Source organism: Gracilinanus agilis, chromosome 5 (genome assembly GCF_016433145.1).
Source record: "Gracilinanus agilis isolate LMUSP501 chromosome 5, AgileGrace, whole genome shotgun sequence".
Classification (NCBI taxonomy): domain Eukaryota; kingdom Metazoa; phylum Chordata; class Mammalia; order Didelphimorphia; family Didelphidae; genus Gracilinanus; species Gracilinanus agilis.
In genome coordinates, this window is record NC_058134.1 from 129,447,873 (window position 1) to 129,467,011 (window position 19,139).

The window sequence follows — 19,139 nt, forward strand, 5'->3', positions numbered from 1 at the left end:
TTCCAAACCTGAAATTACTCATTCTACAGACCTTCATTGCCAACCAGGAGGAATCTGTGATACTCGTGCTTCAGTTAGCCATAGTGCCAGGACTCCATTTGGGAGCAGGCGTAGGGGAACCTATTCTTGATCCTGCTTGTACTCCTTCCTTTCAAATATCCCCCTGTTTGTTAGTTAGAATATTGTTAGGTTAGAGAGAATCAGTTTCTAAGTTCAAGCTACAGAAGAAACCAGAACTGCTCTCTTGTTAGGGGGTTCATAGGTGATAGAGAAGTTATCCCAATTCCCCCTTCCCCATATTCTACCAATATCCATTACCCAAATATCTTTGAATTCCCTTGACTTTACAATAAATCGTTATTAGTTTTTAGAAGTAGCTTGGGGTGTTGCTTGGAGGGGAAGAAGACTGATCTTGGGGCTGAGGGGCAGACATTACCTGACTCCATCTTAATGGGCAAAAGCTAATTTGAAGGGCAGCTGGGTCGCTCAGTGGATTGAGAGTCAGGCCTAGAGACGGGAGGTCCTAGGTTCAAATCTGGCCTCAGACACTTCCCAGCTGTGTGACCCTGGGCATGTCACTTGACTCCCATTGCCTACCTTTACCACTCTTCCACCTAGGAGCCAATACACAGAAGTTAAGGGTTTAAAAAAAAAAAAAGAAATTTACAAAAATTTTAAAAAGCTAATTTGAACTTAGGAGTGGGGGAGGCTTGTTAATGCAAAAGGCAACAAAGTATTAAAAAATCCAAACTGCAGAGAATTTAACCCTGCAACAGTTCCCAAGGATTTGCTGTACCAAAAGTACCAATTCTTGCAATTTCCAAACACACAGAAATGTATGAAGAAAGATCAAATAGATTAAAGAACCTTCAAAAGCAAGCAAATGAACAAACTTACACAAAAGTATGGGGAGAATGAAAAGGAAAACAGAAATACATAACAAACTGTATCTACATTCAAGCCAGCTAATGCAAAAAGTAGAGACAAAGAAGTCTTGCAATGAAAGCTTTAATCAGAGATAAGTTTTTCTTGAGTAAAAAATGAAGATCAAACAGAAATGATTAAGAACATAAAAAAATCTTTTCCTTACCCAAATCCAATAATAGAAACAGAATCCATAGGTACCACATCTGGCTATAACAACATCTTTCATGATACACATGTACCAATCAATAATATTACTGAAGATAACAGTCACAACAACACAATCACTACTGAATGAAAAAGAGCAAGGAGAAGTGAATTTCAAAGATGAAACAAGCAACTTTGGAGGGAAATAGACTGGGCTGGATATAGCACAAGGGAAGGACTGTGATGCCATTGTCAACATCAATCCACTGGTCCCAGTCCAGTAAGATAATGAAATAACCACACATGACAATCAAGGTTGGGAATGAAATATATTTAGCATTAATTGACACAAGGGCTACCAGGATTTTCTCAAAACGCCTCCAAGAGAAAGTAAAATCATAGGCACTGTTCAAGTCAAAGGCACTACAGGGGAAATCCAAAGGGTACCAAAACTAAACAAAAATCATAAACCTCAGACCCTTTAGTATTGACCACACATTCCTATTGATCCCTGGGTACCCTTCCAATCTCATTGGACGTGATTATTTTCTGTAAAAAAATGTTCCAGCTTGCATTATGAATATATCTGTGATAGATACCAAAGATCTAGAAAAAAAAAACATAAAATGACAAAGAGGTTCAGAAGTAGAAGCAAAATTTTGGAGCTAGAAAATAAAATGAGATTTGGATAGCTTCAGTGGGAAAACCAATTCTTCCAAAAACATTTTACTCTTACATCTGCCAAACAATACACAAAAAGGGCCATTTTGGGACACAAGCATTAATTGATACCATTAAAAGAACTTGTATAGCTCTGGGAATTAGCACTGTGGCAAATAAGATCTGCTCAGCTTGCTCTTTGTGTGCACAATATAGTCACAGTATATTTAAGCAAAAAACTTTTGGTGGTCATCCACTAGCTCACATACCATTTGAGCATTTGCAAATAGATTACATCAATATACCCAAATTGGGACAATATAAATTTTGTTTAGTGATAGTGGACCAACTAACTAGATGGTCAAAAGCTTTTCCATCTAATAAAAACACATCAAGCTTTGTAGCCAAAATCTTGTGGAAAGAGATATGTTACACTACTGAGAGTAGATTCTGACAAAGGGAGCCATTTTACATATTCGACTCTAAAACAAGTTTATGAGAATCTGGGTATCGTGCTAAAATTTCATGTCCCATATCACTTATAAAGTTCTGGTCAGGTGGAGAGACTAAACAAAGAAATCAAAAGCATGGTTGGGAAATTATGCACAGAAACTCATTTGAAGTGGCCAGAAATTTTGCCTCTAGCACTGTTCTATCTGTACACTAGATATCTCACCATATGAAATGTTATTTGGACATTCACCATTGCGGGCAAAAAGTCTTAAGACAGTTTATGTATCTATGCTTGAAGGAGTTCTTGCATTTGCTGAATACATCACAGAATTACAAAATAGGATTAGAGAATTACAAGAAATGGGAATTTTAACTCAACGGGGTCCATTAGATTAAGCACCATCATACGATAAAACTTGAAGATTTAGTTTACATAAAAAACTTTAATAGAACTACCATTATGGGTAGAGCTTTTCTACGTTATTTTGACAACACCATCAGCTATCATGTATTAGTGAAAGAATAGTGGCTACATTGCTCGCATGTGAAAAAAGCAACAGCAGCAGAAGAGATTACATCAGACAACAGGGCTGCAGGCAAACAAATCAGAAGAAGAAATGATTCAAGAAGAAGAATAAAATAGAGCCAAATCAAGATTGAGACAAAGAAGACAATATAGAAGAAACGGAACATGATAACGGAAAGGACAATTGAACTGTAACAAAGATATTGCAGAAAAAAAATCAACACAGAGAAGAGGAATACAGACTGATTATGGGCACGAACTATAAGATTTTTGTGCCATTCTAACATTACACACTTTTACTATAGTTGCAAACAAACACTACATAGTAACAATACAAAGACAGAAGACAATAGCAGAGGAGGTGACTGAAGATTTGGTTAAGTATTCACTACAAAATAGCATACACATATAGAACACATTTTTCACAAACTCTGCAACATCATAACTAGGTGATAAGTATTCATATAAATAAATACAGATAAATCACCTTGGGAAAATAATAACAATTGTACATATTAAATTAATAAGATCTTATCTCACAGAAAGACTAGGAGATAACATCAAGAGAACATACATATCTTTCTAAAGAAAATCTTTAAGGTTTTCTTAGAGTATCTTAAGGGGGGAGTTTATTTTCCTCCTACAGCATGTAATAGTTTATAAATACTATGTACATAGTCTACAATATAATTTGTAAACAACATATACATAGGTATAGAAATTGTACAGATCTGTATATTTATATAGATATGTATAGTTAAATTGTTACAAGGTTTTGATTTTATTAGTATAGCAAGTCGATTTTGAGTTTTAATGTAGTTAGTTTTTGGTTTTCTGTATTGTTATAGGATAAGGTCTTAGCATATTAAAGAGTTTCATTTGAATTATTCAAATAGAATTCATAGGATAGAGTTTGCATGAGTTTTGCATAGTTATTTTAGATAGACTTTAGTTTTTTGTAAAACATAAGTTAAATTGTTTTTTTGTAACTATTTTATTGTTTCAAAAGTTTGCATTTTGTATTTTGCTTTTTGAATTTCTGTAATTGTATGTTTTGCACTTGCATTTATGTAGGTATGTTTTCATTGATTGTTTTAATTGAAATTTTCTTTTCTTTTGATTTATATGCCTAGTACAGGTTAGTATAGATAAGGCATAGCAATAAGAATAGGATAAGATAATCATAATAATAAGATTATTTTGGGGGGAAATATAATAATAATAGGTGTAGCTTTAGAAACATAGAATAGTGAGCATACAGGAGAGTTTTTTTTAATCTCTCCATATGCTCAAAGGGGGGAAACTATAAGGATGATATTAGAAAATAAGTATTGTTTTATCAGTTTAAAGATAAGAAGTAGAGAAGCTGGCTTGAGAAAGAATTGGAGTTTGAAGCAGAGCTGAGACAGTGTGTCAATTTCAAATGTTGACAGTTGAAACTGTTTTTCTGTGGCAGTTATTCTTTCTGGGTGTGGCAGGGACAGTTGGTCTCTGGCAGTTGGCAGAGTCACACCAGGGCTAGAGGAGGAAACATCTTTGCCTCTCTCTGTCTGAGGGAAAAGACCTGAAGGAGATTAGTGTTTTCTTTTTCCAACTTGGGAAACACTATTGACTATCGTGGTTTTTATAGATTGATTTAATTCTCAGAAGACAAAAGAAAATCCTGGTCTTTGGTTTGGAATCTGTTAAAACTCAGAGTGCTAACTTGATTCTTGTTGAGACTCAATCAGCTAGCTTTTGTTATTTTTATAACTAAGAGGCAAAATTAAGAATTATAAGGATACTAGTGGTAGTTTTATTTAGAATAGTAAAAATTTGGGTTAATCAGATCAGGAAGGATTAGTGTAATAAATATTTTGTTTTTCATAACAAGTCTCTTTAGTGTCCTCCTACCTGGCCCTGAAGAGAAGCTCATTTATGAACTTCACTTCACTTCACTTTGTCACTGAAGATACTTTTGATTACATCTATCAAAAGTATCTAAACAGTTTTGAACCTGTATTGGCATACTTTTCGCCCCTTTAATTTTACAGCTCCCTTTTTATCTTTACAGACCCTTTATTTTACCTCTGTGTTTTTGTGTTTTACTGTATCTCTTGTAAACATCATATTATTGGATTCTGGTTTCTAATCCATTCTGCTCTCTACTCCTATTTTTTGGGTGAGCCCATCCCATTTCCATTCACAGTCATGATTACTCACTCTGTTTTCCCTCCCTCCCATTATCTTCTGTTTTCTTCCTTTCTCATTCTATCCTTTCTCTCCTCAAAAGTATTTTTGCTTATAAGTATAGCTCCCCTTAATCAGCCTTCCCTTCACCCTGACTTGACCTCTTGTTCTTCCGTTTCTCAGTTCAGTAAATTAAATTTGCATGAACAACAAGCGTATGCGTATATATACCTTTGAATAAATCCTGATGAGAATGAGGTTCAAGCATTGCTCTCTAACCCCTCCCTACCACTTTCCTCTGTAAAAGCTCTTCTTTGTACTCCTCTTTTAAGTGAGAAGATTTTCTTTGTTCTACCTTTCCCTTCCACCTTCTCCCAATGCATCCTTCTTTCTCATCCTTTTATTTTGTGGTCAGATCATTTCAATATAATTGACTCATACCTTTGCCTCTCTGTCTATGAAAATGCCTTTTAACTGCCCTTATAATCATGGTTATTAGGAGTTATGTGGACTGTTTTCTCATATAGGAATGTAAATTGTTTAACTTTATTGAGGCCCCTGTGATTACTTTTTCATAGTTATCTTTTTATGCTTGTCTTGAGTCTTCTCTTTGAGTTTTATATTTTCTATTCAGCTCTGGTCCTTTTCATCAGGAATGCACAAAAGTACTCTATTTCATTACATATCCATTTTTTCCCCTGATAGATTATGCTCAGTTTTGTCGGGTAAGTCGTTTTTGGTTGTAATCCTAACTCCTTTGCCTTGTGGTATATCATATTCCAAGTCCTTTGCTACTTTTACATGGAAACCATTAAATCTTACGTGATTCTTACTGTGGCTCCCATGATATCTGAATTGTTTCTTTTTGACTGCTTGAAGTATTTTCTCTTTAACCTAGTCACTCTGAGATGTGACTATAGTATTCTTGGGAGTTTTCATTTTGAGATTTGTTTCAGGAGGTGATTGGTGGATTCTTTCCATATCTCTTTTAAGTATCTCTACATCTAATATACCAGAGCAGTTTTCTGTTGTAATTTCTTGAAATATGATGTCTAGACCCTCTTGCTCGTGCTCTATTTTATTTTTTGAAAAGGTGAAAATGTTATGCAATCTTTAGAGAGAAACCAGAGTATAAGCTCTTTTTTTAATATTAGCTTTCTTGTAGTTTAATAATTCTTAAATTATGTCTTCTCAGTCTATATTCCAATTTAGTTGTTTTTCTCAGATATTTCACATTTTCTTCCTTTTTTTCATTCCTTTGATTTTGTTTTATGCAATCATTAGCTTCTAGTTGTCAAATTCTAATTTTGAAGGGATTATTTTCTTCATTTAGCTTTTGTATTTGCTTTTCCATTTGACCAGTTCTAAGAGTTCTTTCTTCTCTTCTGTGAATTTTTGAGTTTCTTTTATCATTATGCCAATTCTGTATTTTTTTAAGGTATTATTTTCTTCAGTATTTTTTTGTACCTCGATTACCAAACTGCTTTCTTTCTTTCAATGCTTCTCTTTTCTGAGCAAGTTCTGGGAGTCTGTAAGTTTTGGGAGCTTTAGAGATGGGAGAAGTATGGACATTGCTCTCCTGGACTTTACCCAAAAAGGGCCTTTGGTTCCTTCTGGCCACAAGTGCTATCTCTCCTCTTTCCTTTGGAATTGTGACTGGGCCCTTGCTTCTTTATGACCCACCACCAGCACTGCTCTCCACCCTGAAACTGACCCACGATATTTTTAGGCTGAGAGTTTCCAAAGCCACTATTATTGCTACAAGTGTGGGCCCTGGACAGATCTTCATTCCTCTCATAAGAATTTTCCTGATGACCTCTTAAATTTTATTAGGATGGGAAAATGTCTTTTGTTACTTTTGCCACTCCTATTTTAAAGTCATTGGGAGGGGAATGTTAGGAGAGTTCATCTGGGTGTGTGGATTACAGACCTGTTGGCTCTGTAATATTAATAGCTTAAAGAATCTAATTTTTTAGTTATGGTATCCAGAGAACAGCCTGTTTAAAATACTCAGAATTCTATAACTTGAATTTTAATTGGATCAGTACTTTCTTTACATTCATTCTCCTTTTCTGCCCTTCTTCATTTACCCTTATCATAAAGCTACCTCGGTTTTAAATACTCAGTTTTATTATTATTTTTTTATTATTTTAGGTTGTCAAGTGAAGAAGCTTTTGTACAGTACTTTGTGACAGGCATTATCCTAAGCCCTGAGAATATGAATACAAACAGAAAGAATAATCAATGTTATCTTCAAGGAGCTGGCATTTTAATGGAGGAAGGCAACACATAGTAAAGACCTGAAAAGGAGAGAGGAAAAGGATGAAGGTGGGGAATAGATGTGATAGTGTCAGGTATATCACTTAGGAACCAAGTTTTCCTGGACCACATCCTTAAAATAGTGGTTCTAGTAGGAACCATCTAATCAGAAGGAGAGTGGAGAGGACCCATGGGTGTAGGCATTTCAATGGGAGAAATCATCCAGGGGTGGAGTGAGCTTCTGAGGTAAAGTAAAGTAGTGTCTGTGTCTGATAGACACTGTCCTATAAAGAATCAGGAGTACCAGTAGCAGTTACTTATATATACTCTGATTGAAATCTGCTGAAATGGAATCATTTCTGTAGCACAGATGGTCCATTTAATCAGGAACCTCCTCCTAGCCTAGTCAGTTATATTAATGTGCACACCCAGGTGCTATTGGGGCTTGATCTCACTTAGCAGAAGTCCAAGCCCATTTGGAGGGTTTGAAACTTCTCTTCAAGACTTCCCCCACTCTATTAAGCCTAAAGATAAGAAGTTTGCTACTTCTCTGATGCCATAGCACTGCCAATTTAATAATTTTGAAGAGGATTCCAAATTCCCCATGTGAGGTATGATAATGATTACTGACAAATATCAGTGAAATGATTATTACTATTCTCTTTGGCTTTATTGAGTAACAGACTTTTTATCTAAAAAAAATAAAGTTATTTATGGTATCAATTTATCTTGTAGTTTATTATTAAAGGATTTTAGGTGGAATATTTAATTTTCATTAATAATTTAAAAAAACTTTAGCTTTTACCTTTCCATATAAAACTGGCTTTAACTAGAATTTTTGCTCCATATAATGTATTATTACATTTAAAAATTAATACTACTCATTCTGCTCTTTATTCATGTGGAACTTATGTATAAGACCATTTTAAAAAACAATTTTATTTAGAATGATAACAATAAGTGAATTTTAGATTTCTAGCAGAATTAAAGGATTTGTGTTACATTAGTATTTAGTGGTTACATAAAATGCATTAATCTGTATTTTGGGGATGGGATTTGTTTCCTACTCTAATATAGTGTTTTTAATCAAATTCAACTCTCTCATTATAATAATTACAATTAAATTTTGAATAAAAGGATTTTTTTGGTTATTTTAAATTCTCTAAGGAGCATGTATTGCAGTTTGTTTGAACTATTTTTGAGATTGAAAGGTTCCATGTAACTTTATGTTCCTAAACATCTGAATGGTAATTTTAATATCTGGAACATTTTCATGACTTATTTTGAAACGTTTTAAACAACATTTATTGGTGCTTCCTGAGAAGATTCTGTCAGTGTTAGTATCTTTGAATGCTCGAAACCTTTGTAGTGTCAGATACTTCCTAATGATGATTTATATGAGCCTTCTGAACTACATACTCTTAATGAGCGAAGGGCATGTACAACAGGAAAAATCTTACTTGACATGGTGGTTTGGGAAGAAAATAATAAGAATAGTTTTCTATATTTTTTTATTCCTTATGGAATTATAAATTCTAAATAAGAAGGTACGCTTAATTTTCTCAGGTTTAATTTAATTTAATTTAATTTTTTAAACCCTTACCTTCCATCTTGGCTAGGCAATGGGGGTCAAGTGACTTGCCCAGGGTCACATGGCTGGGAAGTGTCCAAGGCCAGATTTGAACCTAGGACCTCTCCCGTCTCCAGGCCTGGCTCTCAATCCACTGAGCTACCCAGCTGCCCCCTCAGGTTTAATTTTAAGGAAAATAATTACTGCCTGTCCTTTATTATTCTTTAACATACAGTATTTTTGAGTAGCATGCTAAGTACAGTGATATTTTATCTCATCCTTTTTTTTTTTTAATACTTTATATTATTTATGGTTTGAACAAAATAAAATACAGTTCTCTCCTTCCTTTTGCTTTCTCCCTGAAATAATAATCAATTTGTTTATATATGTGCTATCGTATAAAACATATTACTTTTTTCACTCTCTCCTATAATTTTCACTCTCTCCTATATATTCTCTGTCCATATATGAACACAGAGATTCCGTTCAACAAGTATAGACAAAACAAATGCAAAGTAATTCTTGGAGAGACAGGAGAAGCCTCCAGGTTAGGTGAGGGCACCAGAGCTAAACTCTGAAGGAAGCAAGGAATTCTGAGAGGCAGAGATGAGGGAGTAGTGTGCTCCAGACATGGGGGACCCAGCTTTATAACACAGAAGCAGATGGAATGCCTCATGTGCAGGAGTACACAAGGCCTACCTAGTATTCCAGTTTAACTGGAACCTTGTGCTTTTAAAGGAAATTACTTTAAATTAAACTGGAGAGATAGGTAGGAGCCAGCTTGGGCAAGACTTTGAATGCTATGCTGTGCATTTTATGTTTTATCTTAATTGTGATCCAGAGCCACTGAAGATATTTTTTGTGCAAGAGAGTCACACAATCTGATCCTTTTTTTTTAAGAATATCAGTTTGTCAGTTGTGTGGAGTGTACTTTAGAGAGTGGAGACCAGATAGGTTATAATAATACAGAGGAAAGACCATGAGAAACTGAGTTAGGGTAGAGAGGTGTGTAAGGGAAGAAAAGCAAATAGATGGAAAAGATGTGGATCACAAAAAGATTAATGATCTAGTAAAGGAAATTGATAAGGAACAGTCATACAGTTAGAAGAACAAAGAGAAAACAGAATACTTTCACAAGCCAAGAGAGGAACGTATCCAAGAGGAACAGATAGAGCTTGTCAGTGGTTGCAGAGAGGTCAGAAATAATAATGACTAAGAAAAGGCCATTGGATTATATTTGTGAGGTCATTGGTCATTTGAGGGGGGGGAATAGCTGGCAGAAGCCATGTTCCAAAGGTATTGAAATGAGGAGATAGAGGCAACAGGTATAGATGTCTCTTTCTAAGAATTCATAAAAGGAGGAAGGAATACAAGATGATACCTTAAGCTGGCAGAGTCCAGTGAGAAAGGGGAGAAGAATGGGGAGAGCATGTTTATAGGCAGCATTAAAGACACCAGTGGATAAGTAACATTTGAAGGTAAAGAAAGAATGATTGAGGCAAGGAAAGAGTCATGTGTTTTTTACCTGGTCAATAATAAAGACTTTTAAGGTAGAAAAGTGAGAAATGATAAATTGGGAGACTGGAGAGGGATGGAGTTGGAGGGATTAGAGGTCAATGAGGGAGAAAAAGGTTTAGAAAGACATGGGGCAGCTGTGTGATCTGGACAAGTCACTTAACCCCAATTACCTAGCTCTTTCCACTCTTCTGCCATAGAAGTGATATTTTGTATTCTAAGAGCAATTGGTAACAATTTTTTAAAAAGAGCAGAAGAGAGGGAGACAGGGATAATTAATAGATTGTAATAAGAGAAAGGAATTTCAGGGATCTGGGTTCTGAGTATAGTTAGGGGTAATGATAATAGCTTTCATGTGCTGGACTGGATGTTCTGGAGTTCTTTTATTCCCTTAATGATCATCTCTACATGTAATTAGATTTTAGTTCTTAAAGACTAGTGCTAAAAATTCTTTTTAGTTCTTACAGTCTATGATTCTGTTTATACTCTTAACACCACAAGAATAAGGAAGCATTTTTTAAACTCCTGTAACATATCAGGCACTGGGGTTGCTCTCCTCGTAGAATTGAAGCTATCCACAAAGAGCTTATATATTCTACTTGGGGTAATATAATAATAATAATGCATAGAAGCCAAGAAGGGAGAGTTCACTAATAATTAAAGAGATGATCAGAAAAGTTTTCCATTGGGAATAGGCACCTTAGTTCAATCTTTTAGAAAAAATTTTGTGACATTAACATTCTGAATTGTTTCCCTATCTCTACACCCCATACTAGAGAAGGCATCATTTGACTATATATATATATATATATATAGCATGGCATAGTTCCAATTCCTTTTATATTCTTGACCTTTTGTTTTTTTAATAAATTTTGTTTTTTTCTAGTTCCATAATATAATTTCTTAGTAATTTAATTAGCATGGCATTGAATAAGTAGATTAGTTTAAGTAGAATTATCATTTTTATTAATTGGTCCTGCCCACTCATAAACAATTAATATTTCTCCAGTTATTTAAATCTGATTTTATTTGTATGTTCATGTAGTTCATGGATTTGTTTTGGCAGGTATACTTCCAGGTATTTTATTGTGTCTTTGTTGTTATTATTGTTGTTTTTAATCCTTATCTTCTGTCTTAGAATCAATAGTGTGTATTGATTCTAAGGTAGAAGAACAGTAAGGGCTAGGCAGTGGGAGTTAAATGACTTGCCATGGGTCACACAGTTAGGGAGTATATGGGAGGGCCAAATTTGAACCCAGGACCTCTTCTCACAAGGCTGGCTCTCAATCTACTGAACCACCAAGCTGCCCCTTATGGTTACTTTAAATGGGGTATCTACTTACTATTTTTTCTTGAAGGACTTTGTTGGTGATATATGGAAATGCTGAATATCTGGTTTCATTCTTCAATGAAAAGCTAAGGATTTTAGGAAGTTATAGTGAAGAGAGAATATACAAATACACAGGAGAGCTTGTATAAAAATATGGAGGCAGAAAATGAAATAACAAATTCGAAAGGAAATGAGTAAGACAATTTGGCTATAATATGCAGTGTGTGAAATGAGTCTAGAAACATAATCTGCAACTAGCCTGTTAAGGACTTTGAAGGTTTGTAATTTTGTCCTATTGAAATAGGGAGTAACCAAAGATTCTTGAGCAGGGGAATGACATAATCCAATCTGTGCTTTAGCCAGCTTATTTTGGTAGTTGTTTTGAGAATGGATTGAAGAGGAGAAAGACTATTAGCAAGGTAACCAGTTGTGAGGCTGTTAAAATAATCCACGTGAGGCTTAGTTTTTTGCTGTCTAAGTAGCCTTGGACAGGTCATTTAGCTTCTCTGGCCCTTAATTATCTCATTTGTTCAATGAGGGAGTTGGATTAGATGAACTCTAGTCCCCTTCAACAATCAACCTATGATATGGTTATGCGAAAAATTATTAGAAGCGCCCTTTTAAACTTAGATACTCCCTAGGACACAATTTCAATTATGTGTGAGGATCTCTTAATATTCCCACCAGCTGAAAGGCATTAGGGTCATCTAGTAATGGTCTTTAATATTTTAGATAATAAGTAATCATTAAATTCTCTTGCTTTTTTTTTTTTTTTGGTCAGTCCTTAGAAATGTACTTGTTGCAGACCATTTTAGTAGTGACAAAAAAAACTTACTTTTTGAAATTGGACTAGCATTTTATTTCTTTTATTTCCTTTGTACATACATATGTGTTATGTGTGTATATATATGTATATATATAATTGTATGACACATTGTAAAGATACACGTTTGCACATTATGTATCTATATAAACATGTATATACATATATACCTATACATATAGATGACAAAAGCTTTAAGTGCAGCTTTAAACTTCATAGAACTACATCAAGACTTGGGACACCTTGTATATATACACACATGGGTGGGTATATCATTTTTGTGTTATTTTAAATACAGAATATTTGTTGAATAACATTATTAAAGGCAAGAGAAAAATATAAAAAAATTTGATTTAAAATTTAAGAACATTCCACTGATTGGATACAGTTGATGTTTCACTGAAGTTGAGTTATTTTCATGTCCTTTTCTTTTCCCCTTCCTTTTCCAGGTCCAAATTTACCAATGGCTACTGTTGACATAAAAAATCCAGAAATCACAACAAATAGATTTTATGGTCCACAAGTCAACAACATTTCTCACACCAAAGAAAAGAAAAAAGGAAAAACAAAAAAGAAAAGATTGACTAAAGCAGATATTGGAACGCCAAGCAATTTTCAGTAAGAAAATTATCTTTAGTATTTTTGGTAGTTTGAACCAGTTTGATTTGGCTACTGCTTATGTTGGTTTGAAATTTTAGGAGATTTGGAGCAATCTGAGAAGGGTTATTCTTCTTAATGACATTTCAACTTATTTTTATTTGTTTTTAAGGACTTTCTTCTTCTTCTTTTTTTTTTTTTTAAACCCTTGTACTTTGGTGTATTGTCTCATAGGTGGAAGATTGGTAAGGGTGGGCAATGGGGGTCAAGTGACTTGCCCAGGGTCACACAGCTGGGAAGTGGCTGTGGCCGGGTTTGAACCTAGGACCTCCTGTCTCTAGGCCTGACTCTCACTCCACTGAGCTACCCAGCTGCCCCTAGTTTTTAAGGACTTTCAACCCATTTAGAGATCCTAAGATTCTTGCATTTTATTCTTCAGAATTTTATTTTTCTCTTTAGAGAAATATTTTAAGCAAAATTTATTTTGCTTATTAGGGTATAGGAGATTTGAAATCCTACTCTTCCTGTTCCCACCAAAAAGTAAAATGTGGTAGAAAGTATAATAATAGCCCTTAGAAGCTAGAGTGGGATATAAAATAATAATAATATCTTGTAATTTGTATAAATTACATCACTAAAATTGAGAGTAACCCAATGAAATAGATAAGAAAAGCATCATTATCCTACCTTAATTAAGACTTATCAGGCCACCTATAATTCCCTGCTTTTCATATGGTTGATGGATATCTTGAGCTCAGGAGTTTTGAGCTGAATTGGACTAAATTAATTACATGTATTATGCATTAATGTTATGGGCCTCCTGGAAGTAAAGCAGAGGATAGGAAGTGGCCTATCACTGAATTGCCTAAGGATGGATGAATGAAGCTGAGGTTGGAAATGAAGCAGTTCAAAGTTCCAGCGCCTGTTAGTCATGGGTTTGGTTCTCAGAGTAGAGACTGAATTTGCAGACCTTGTGTGGTCCCTTCTAACTCTTTGGTTTCATAGTTTTTTAAATGAGGAGACTGAAATACAAAGAATTCCTAGGCCAGGGTGCTTTTCACTAGGTTGTGATGTTCTATGCCATAAATGTTTGAAAACTGTTAGTATAGGACAAATCCAAGATGTGTATTATTTTCCATTTAAAACATGCATTTGTAATTTGTAAACTTTGTAATTTTTTTTCCCATTTTCTACTATTTCCCCATACCTTTTAGGCATATTGGACATGTTGGTTGGGATCCTAATACAGGTTTTGATGTAAGTGTCTTTTCAAGCCATAAAGTTTTTGTTCTAAATATTCTGGAACCATTATGCCATGAATTTAGGTTTTTTTAAAAAATGAGATTAGTCTGTTTAATTTGTTTTCTCCTTCCATTTTAAATAAGTTAAATTAGTTAAAGGAAAAGTTATTGTTTCTGAATGTGATATAAAATGTTGATTAACTGCTTCTATCTTACATGGTTTTCATTTCTCAAAAATAAAAATGATACTATAATTCTTAAGGCCTACCACTATTGTACAGCAAAATCCAGACTTTTAGTAAACCAACGAAGGAAAATTATTTCTTCTCTATAGGCATGAATTAATTGTAATCTACATCACTGATTACATTGCAGACTTTGTGATGGTTCCTTCTAATACCTATTCTAAAACTATAGTTTCATAGTTTTATAAGTGAGGAGACTGAAGCACAAAGAATTCCTAGGCCAGGGTGCTTTTCACTTGGTATGACTATAATATAGATTTATTTTAGTATATAGGTTGCTATTTTCATGGAATGTGTACTAAATGACCAATATAAACCAATTTTCATATTCTGAAGGTGATTAGCTAGTTGGTGAGAGAATTATCCAAACTCAGTGTTTCTCCTTTTGCTTCTTTTTTTGGCTATGTGGGTTTTTTTTTTTTATTTGTTTGTTTTGGGGCCTTGTTTTTTGTTTTTGTTTTTGGTTGTGTTACCTGTGATACCGAAATTACTGGTTAAAAAGATTGTAGGTTTTCTTATATTTCAGTAAGGTAAACTCTGTGTTGCCTATTACCACAGATAATAAGTTATTTTGGAGATGGCTAAATCTGATAATGAGAATATAAATATTTTGTTTTGTTGGTTTTTTTTTTATAAAAATTTTTTTAATTGGCTCAGTTTTTTAAGGTAATAGTTTTGCTACATACTAATCCTAATTGAGGATGTAACAGAGTAGAGTATTGGGGATTTCTAAATCCGTAAACCAGTAACAATAAAGTGCCATAAGTGTATAACTGTCCTTTATAAAATTTCATCCTGCTTTTTAAAGTTTCACATTTTGAATGTAGATATATAAATGAGGAATACCTTTTGTAATTGACCTTTGTTTTATCTTTCATAGCTGAATAACTTAGATCCAGAATTAAAGAATCTCTTTGACATGTGTGGAATCTCAGAGGCACAACTTAAAGACAAAGAAACATCGAAAGTTATATATGATTTCATTGAAAAAACAGGAGGCGTGGAAGCTGTTAAAAATGAGCTACGAAGGCAAGGTAATTTTTTATTTTTAACTTAGCAGAATTTCTGTTTGCTCTGTTGAATTTTTTGAGTAATTATTATTAAGGACTGCCCATGTGTTCTCCTAAAATAACCACCTTTTGTATTAGATACACAAAATTAGAGTGGATGAAGCATGACATTTCATTAAGTAGCCACCCACCATGAAAAATACTGAGAGATCTTACTTCTTTGGTTTTAATTAAAATTGGAAATCCATGAGTTGACATTTTAGCTATTTTATAGAATAAAATTTTGGTTTTTACATATATTTAAATACAAATTACCATAAATCTGAATTCTTAAAAATTTTTCAGTAACTTAATAATGATTAATCAGTAACTTTCAGAAATGTAAAAATGAAAACAATTTTAGATGCTAATTTTCCTAATGGAAGAATTTGTTTTAATTAAACATGGAACCTTTTTGGTTATACATACTTAGGAACTTAAAGAAAACCAACTATCTTTTAGAGCTCAGGGATTTACTCAGACTCTCTTATGTCTGTTTTTCTTAATAGTAACTTTTTTCTATAACTAAAGTATATATAAATATTGATAATTCTAAGTTATATAGTTTCTTACTCAAATGTGCCTGTTTAGCTTCTTTATTCTTTCTACTTATCTGGCTTTAGTTTCTGCAGTGTTCTTTGTTTTAACCAGGTAGGGGAAAAAGACAAAGAAAAGGATTATTTGTCTTTAAAAATTCTCTAAAAGGAAAAATCTGCCTATTGATTAAAAAATAAGATTTTTGTATTTTTTGTGGATTTTAACCCTGTTATCTCTGTTTTTGGTATCTTAGTATTATCAAGATACTAGTTTCACCGGCCATGCTAATAATTGAAAAGTAGTGGTTTTAGAGCCAGAGCATTTTGGGGAAGTTCACACTAAAGGAGAAAGGAAAGAGGATTTTAAAAAAAAAGAAAGAAAGCTAAATTAAAAAGGCAAGTGAAATGAAGTTGATTGTACCTAACAGTGTTAATGTGAGGAGAATGACAACTTTAGAGTTGACTACTCCCACAGACATTTTGTTACAGCACCTCCTCTGGGGAATTTATCTGATGAATATGGAAGAGATCAAGGTATTTTGTAGTGGTCTGCAGAGAGTATGTAGAGTATTTCTTTCATAGTCAGGTAACAGCTGTAAAGGTGAGGCACCAGGGGTGTTAATTATTATTATTAAAATGTAACTAAATGGGTTGTGGGTACATACACTGAATTAAAGGAGAGACAGGACCAACCAGGATAGGGAGACCAGGGTTCACTGTTTTAACTGACACAGGAATGGCAGTTGGCTCAACGGTCACCCAGCTCACCCTAGGCCAGGGTCTATGGAACCAGCAGGCAAAGGTAAAAGTTTATATAGCTTAATTAAGGGTAATTAAATAAAGGATAGGATAGGGAATTCTACACTTGGAACCTAAGGGCAAACCACAGGGGGCAGGGAAGGACTTAACTACACTATCCTATTGACCTAAGCCAGGCAGGGCCCAAAGGAAGCAGTACTGAAGTCACGGGGAAAGCTCCTTCAAACCTGGTTCCAGCCAGGTTAGGTCAGCTCAGCCAAGGGGCCTGAGGGTGGCTTTGGGGTCTCATGGTAACCCAAGGATGGTCACAGGATGCCAAGAGCCAACTCCACCAGGTGATCCAAGGTACTCAGGTAGGGAGAGTGAGTTTGAAATGCTGTCCACCAGATCCCAAACCACTTCCCCACTTGTGCAGCTCTGCAGGTCTTATCCACTTGCTGAAAGCCTCCACCTCTCAGGATCCCAGGGAATCTGGATGCAGTTTTTCCCTAACTCGGAGATCTCTCAGGGTTAGCAACAGTTATGTCCAACCACTAATGGAATCTCTCAGAGCACAAGCCCACTTCCTGCTCCTTCATTCCATCTTGGAATCCTCCATCCCTTCCACATAGGTTCAACACTTACTAAATTAATTGCTAAATAAACCCTCACAACACAGCTAACTAATATATACTGAAAGTACAGGCTCTTCTTCCCCCCCTAGAATATCTAGAGCAGGGTTTCTTAACTATTTTTGTGTTATGGACCCCTTTGTCAGTGGTAAAGAATATAGATACCTTCTCTGAATAACGTTTTTAAATACATGAAATAAGAAATAGGATTTAAAAGGAAACCAAGTATATCGAAATACATTTATCAACTTTAAAAGAAAATTGGTTCACAAACCTCAGGTTAAAAACTCCTAGGATAGAGAAACCTTCTCCAGGTCTTCAGAAAGAATGAAATGTTTCTTTTGTAAAATGGAAAATGAGTTTCAAGATAAAAACAGAGAAAGAAAGGGCCCTCAAGAAGAAGAAGGGGAATCCTGACTTGTGTCAAGCTAATGGATGGTAGAAAAATGCAACAGGAGAAGATGGGGGGAAATGCCAAATGCGGGGGCAGCGGTTCAGTGGATTTAGAGTCAGGCCCAGAGACAGGAGGTCCTGGGTTCAGTTTTGGCCTCAGTCACTTGCTAGCTGTGTGACCCTCGGAAAGTCACTTAACCCCCCATTGCCTAGCTCTTACCACTCTTCTGCCTTAGAACCAAAACCCAGTATTGATTTTAATACAAGTTATAGCTTTTTTTTTTTTTTAAAGAAATGCCAAACTCTCAGAACTCAGAACTAAATATGAAACTCTTCCTTTAGAGCAGGGGTTGGCAACCTTTTTGGCTGTGACAGCCATAAACACCACATTTTTTCAAATGTAATTTCATGAGAGCTGTACGTTGCTGACCCCTGCTTTAGAGGAACAACCTACGCCCAAAGAAAAAGCAACTCTTATTTCCTCCAGGAAATAATCATGTTGGCCCATACATGGGGATAGGAGAGAGGACATCCAGGCAGTGTAGGAGACAGTAATGACAATAAGAATAACTATTATTAATGCCTTAAGATTTACAAAGTGGTTTATATATATCATCTTACTAGATCCTTATGATCATTCAGGGAGGTTTTGGGGCTGTTATTATCCTGATTTTTACAGGTGAGAAAACTGAAGATCAGAGAAGTTAAGTGGATTGATGTACAAGTAAGAAGCATCTGAAGCAGAATTCAGACCCAGTTCTTCCTGACTCCACATGCTCTTCCCTACTTTGCCTTCCTTAAAATAGTGACTCTGTTGAGGAATACTGAAACAGCTTTTCCCAACTTTATGTTAACAGTAGGCAGTTTTCCTTTCTTTGGGTCATATATTCAAGATATGACCAAGAACTTGTCAAACCAGATAACTACCACATACTTTTGGTGGTTCACTTGTTCATGAGAGTAATATGGGCAGAAGGAATCTACAATAAATTGCTAAGTATTGCCAAATTCCAGGCAAGATACTTAAAAGCCTTTAAGTAGGGATTCTTAATTTGGCACCAGCAAATGTTAATATTTACGTTAATAATTATATTTCTTTATAATTAGTGCCCTTCATATTCCTGCTTATTTTATTTTATACATTTAAAACATTATTCTGAGAAAGGTTATATGACACACACACAAAAAGTTTTGAACCTCTGCCTTAGGGCTACTAAGTTGCAGTTTGATCATTGCCTGTCAAAAAATAAGAACTTTAAGAGGGAGGAGATCTGAGAAGTGAATAGATGATTAAAGAGGTGTTTTCTTTATATATATATATATATATATATA

At 34.7% G+C, this 19,139-nt stretch overlaps 1 protein-coding gene across 1 annotated transcript in view; it reads left to right on the plus strand.

Annotated features, from left to right (window-relative positions):
* Window positions 1-19,139, plus strand: part of WASL (WASP like actin nucleation promoting factor) — a 119,769-nt gene that overhangs the window by 81,299 nt on the left and 19,331 nt on the right. Inside the window, exons 6-8 of the mRNA XM_044679027.1 lie at window positions 12,826-12,994; window positions 14,188-14,230; window positions 15,340-15,515. Coding sequence (XP_044534962.1) covers window positions 12,826-12,994; window positions 14,188-14,230; window positions 15,340-15,515 — 388 coding nt within the window. The remainder of the gene's footprint in view (window positions 1-12,825; window positions 12,995-14,187; window positions 14,231-15,339; window positions 15,516-19,139) is intronic.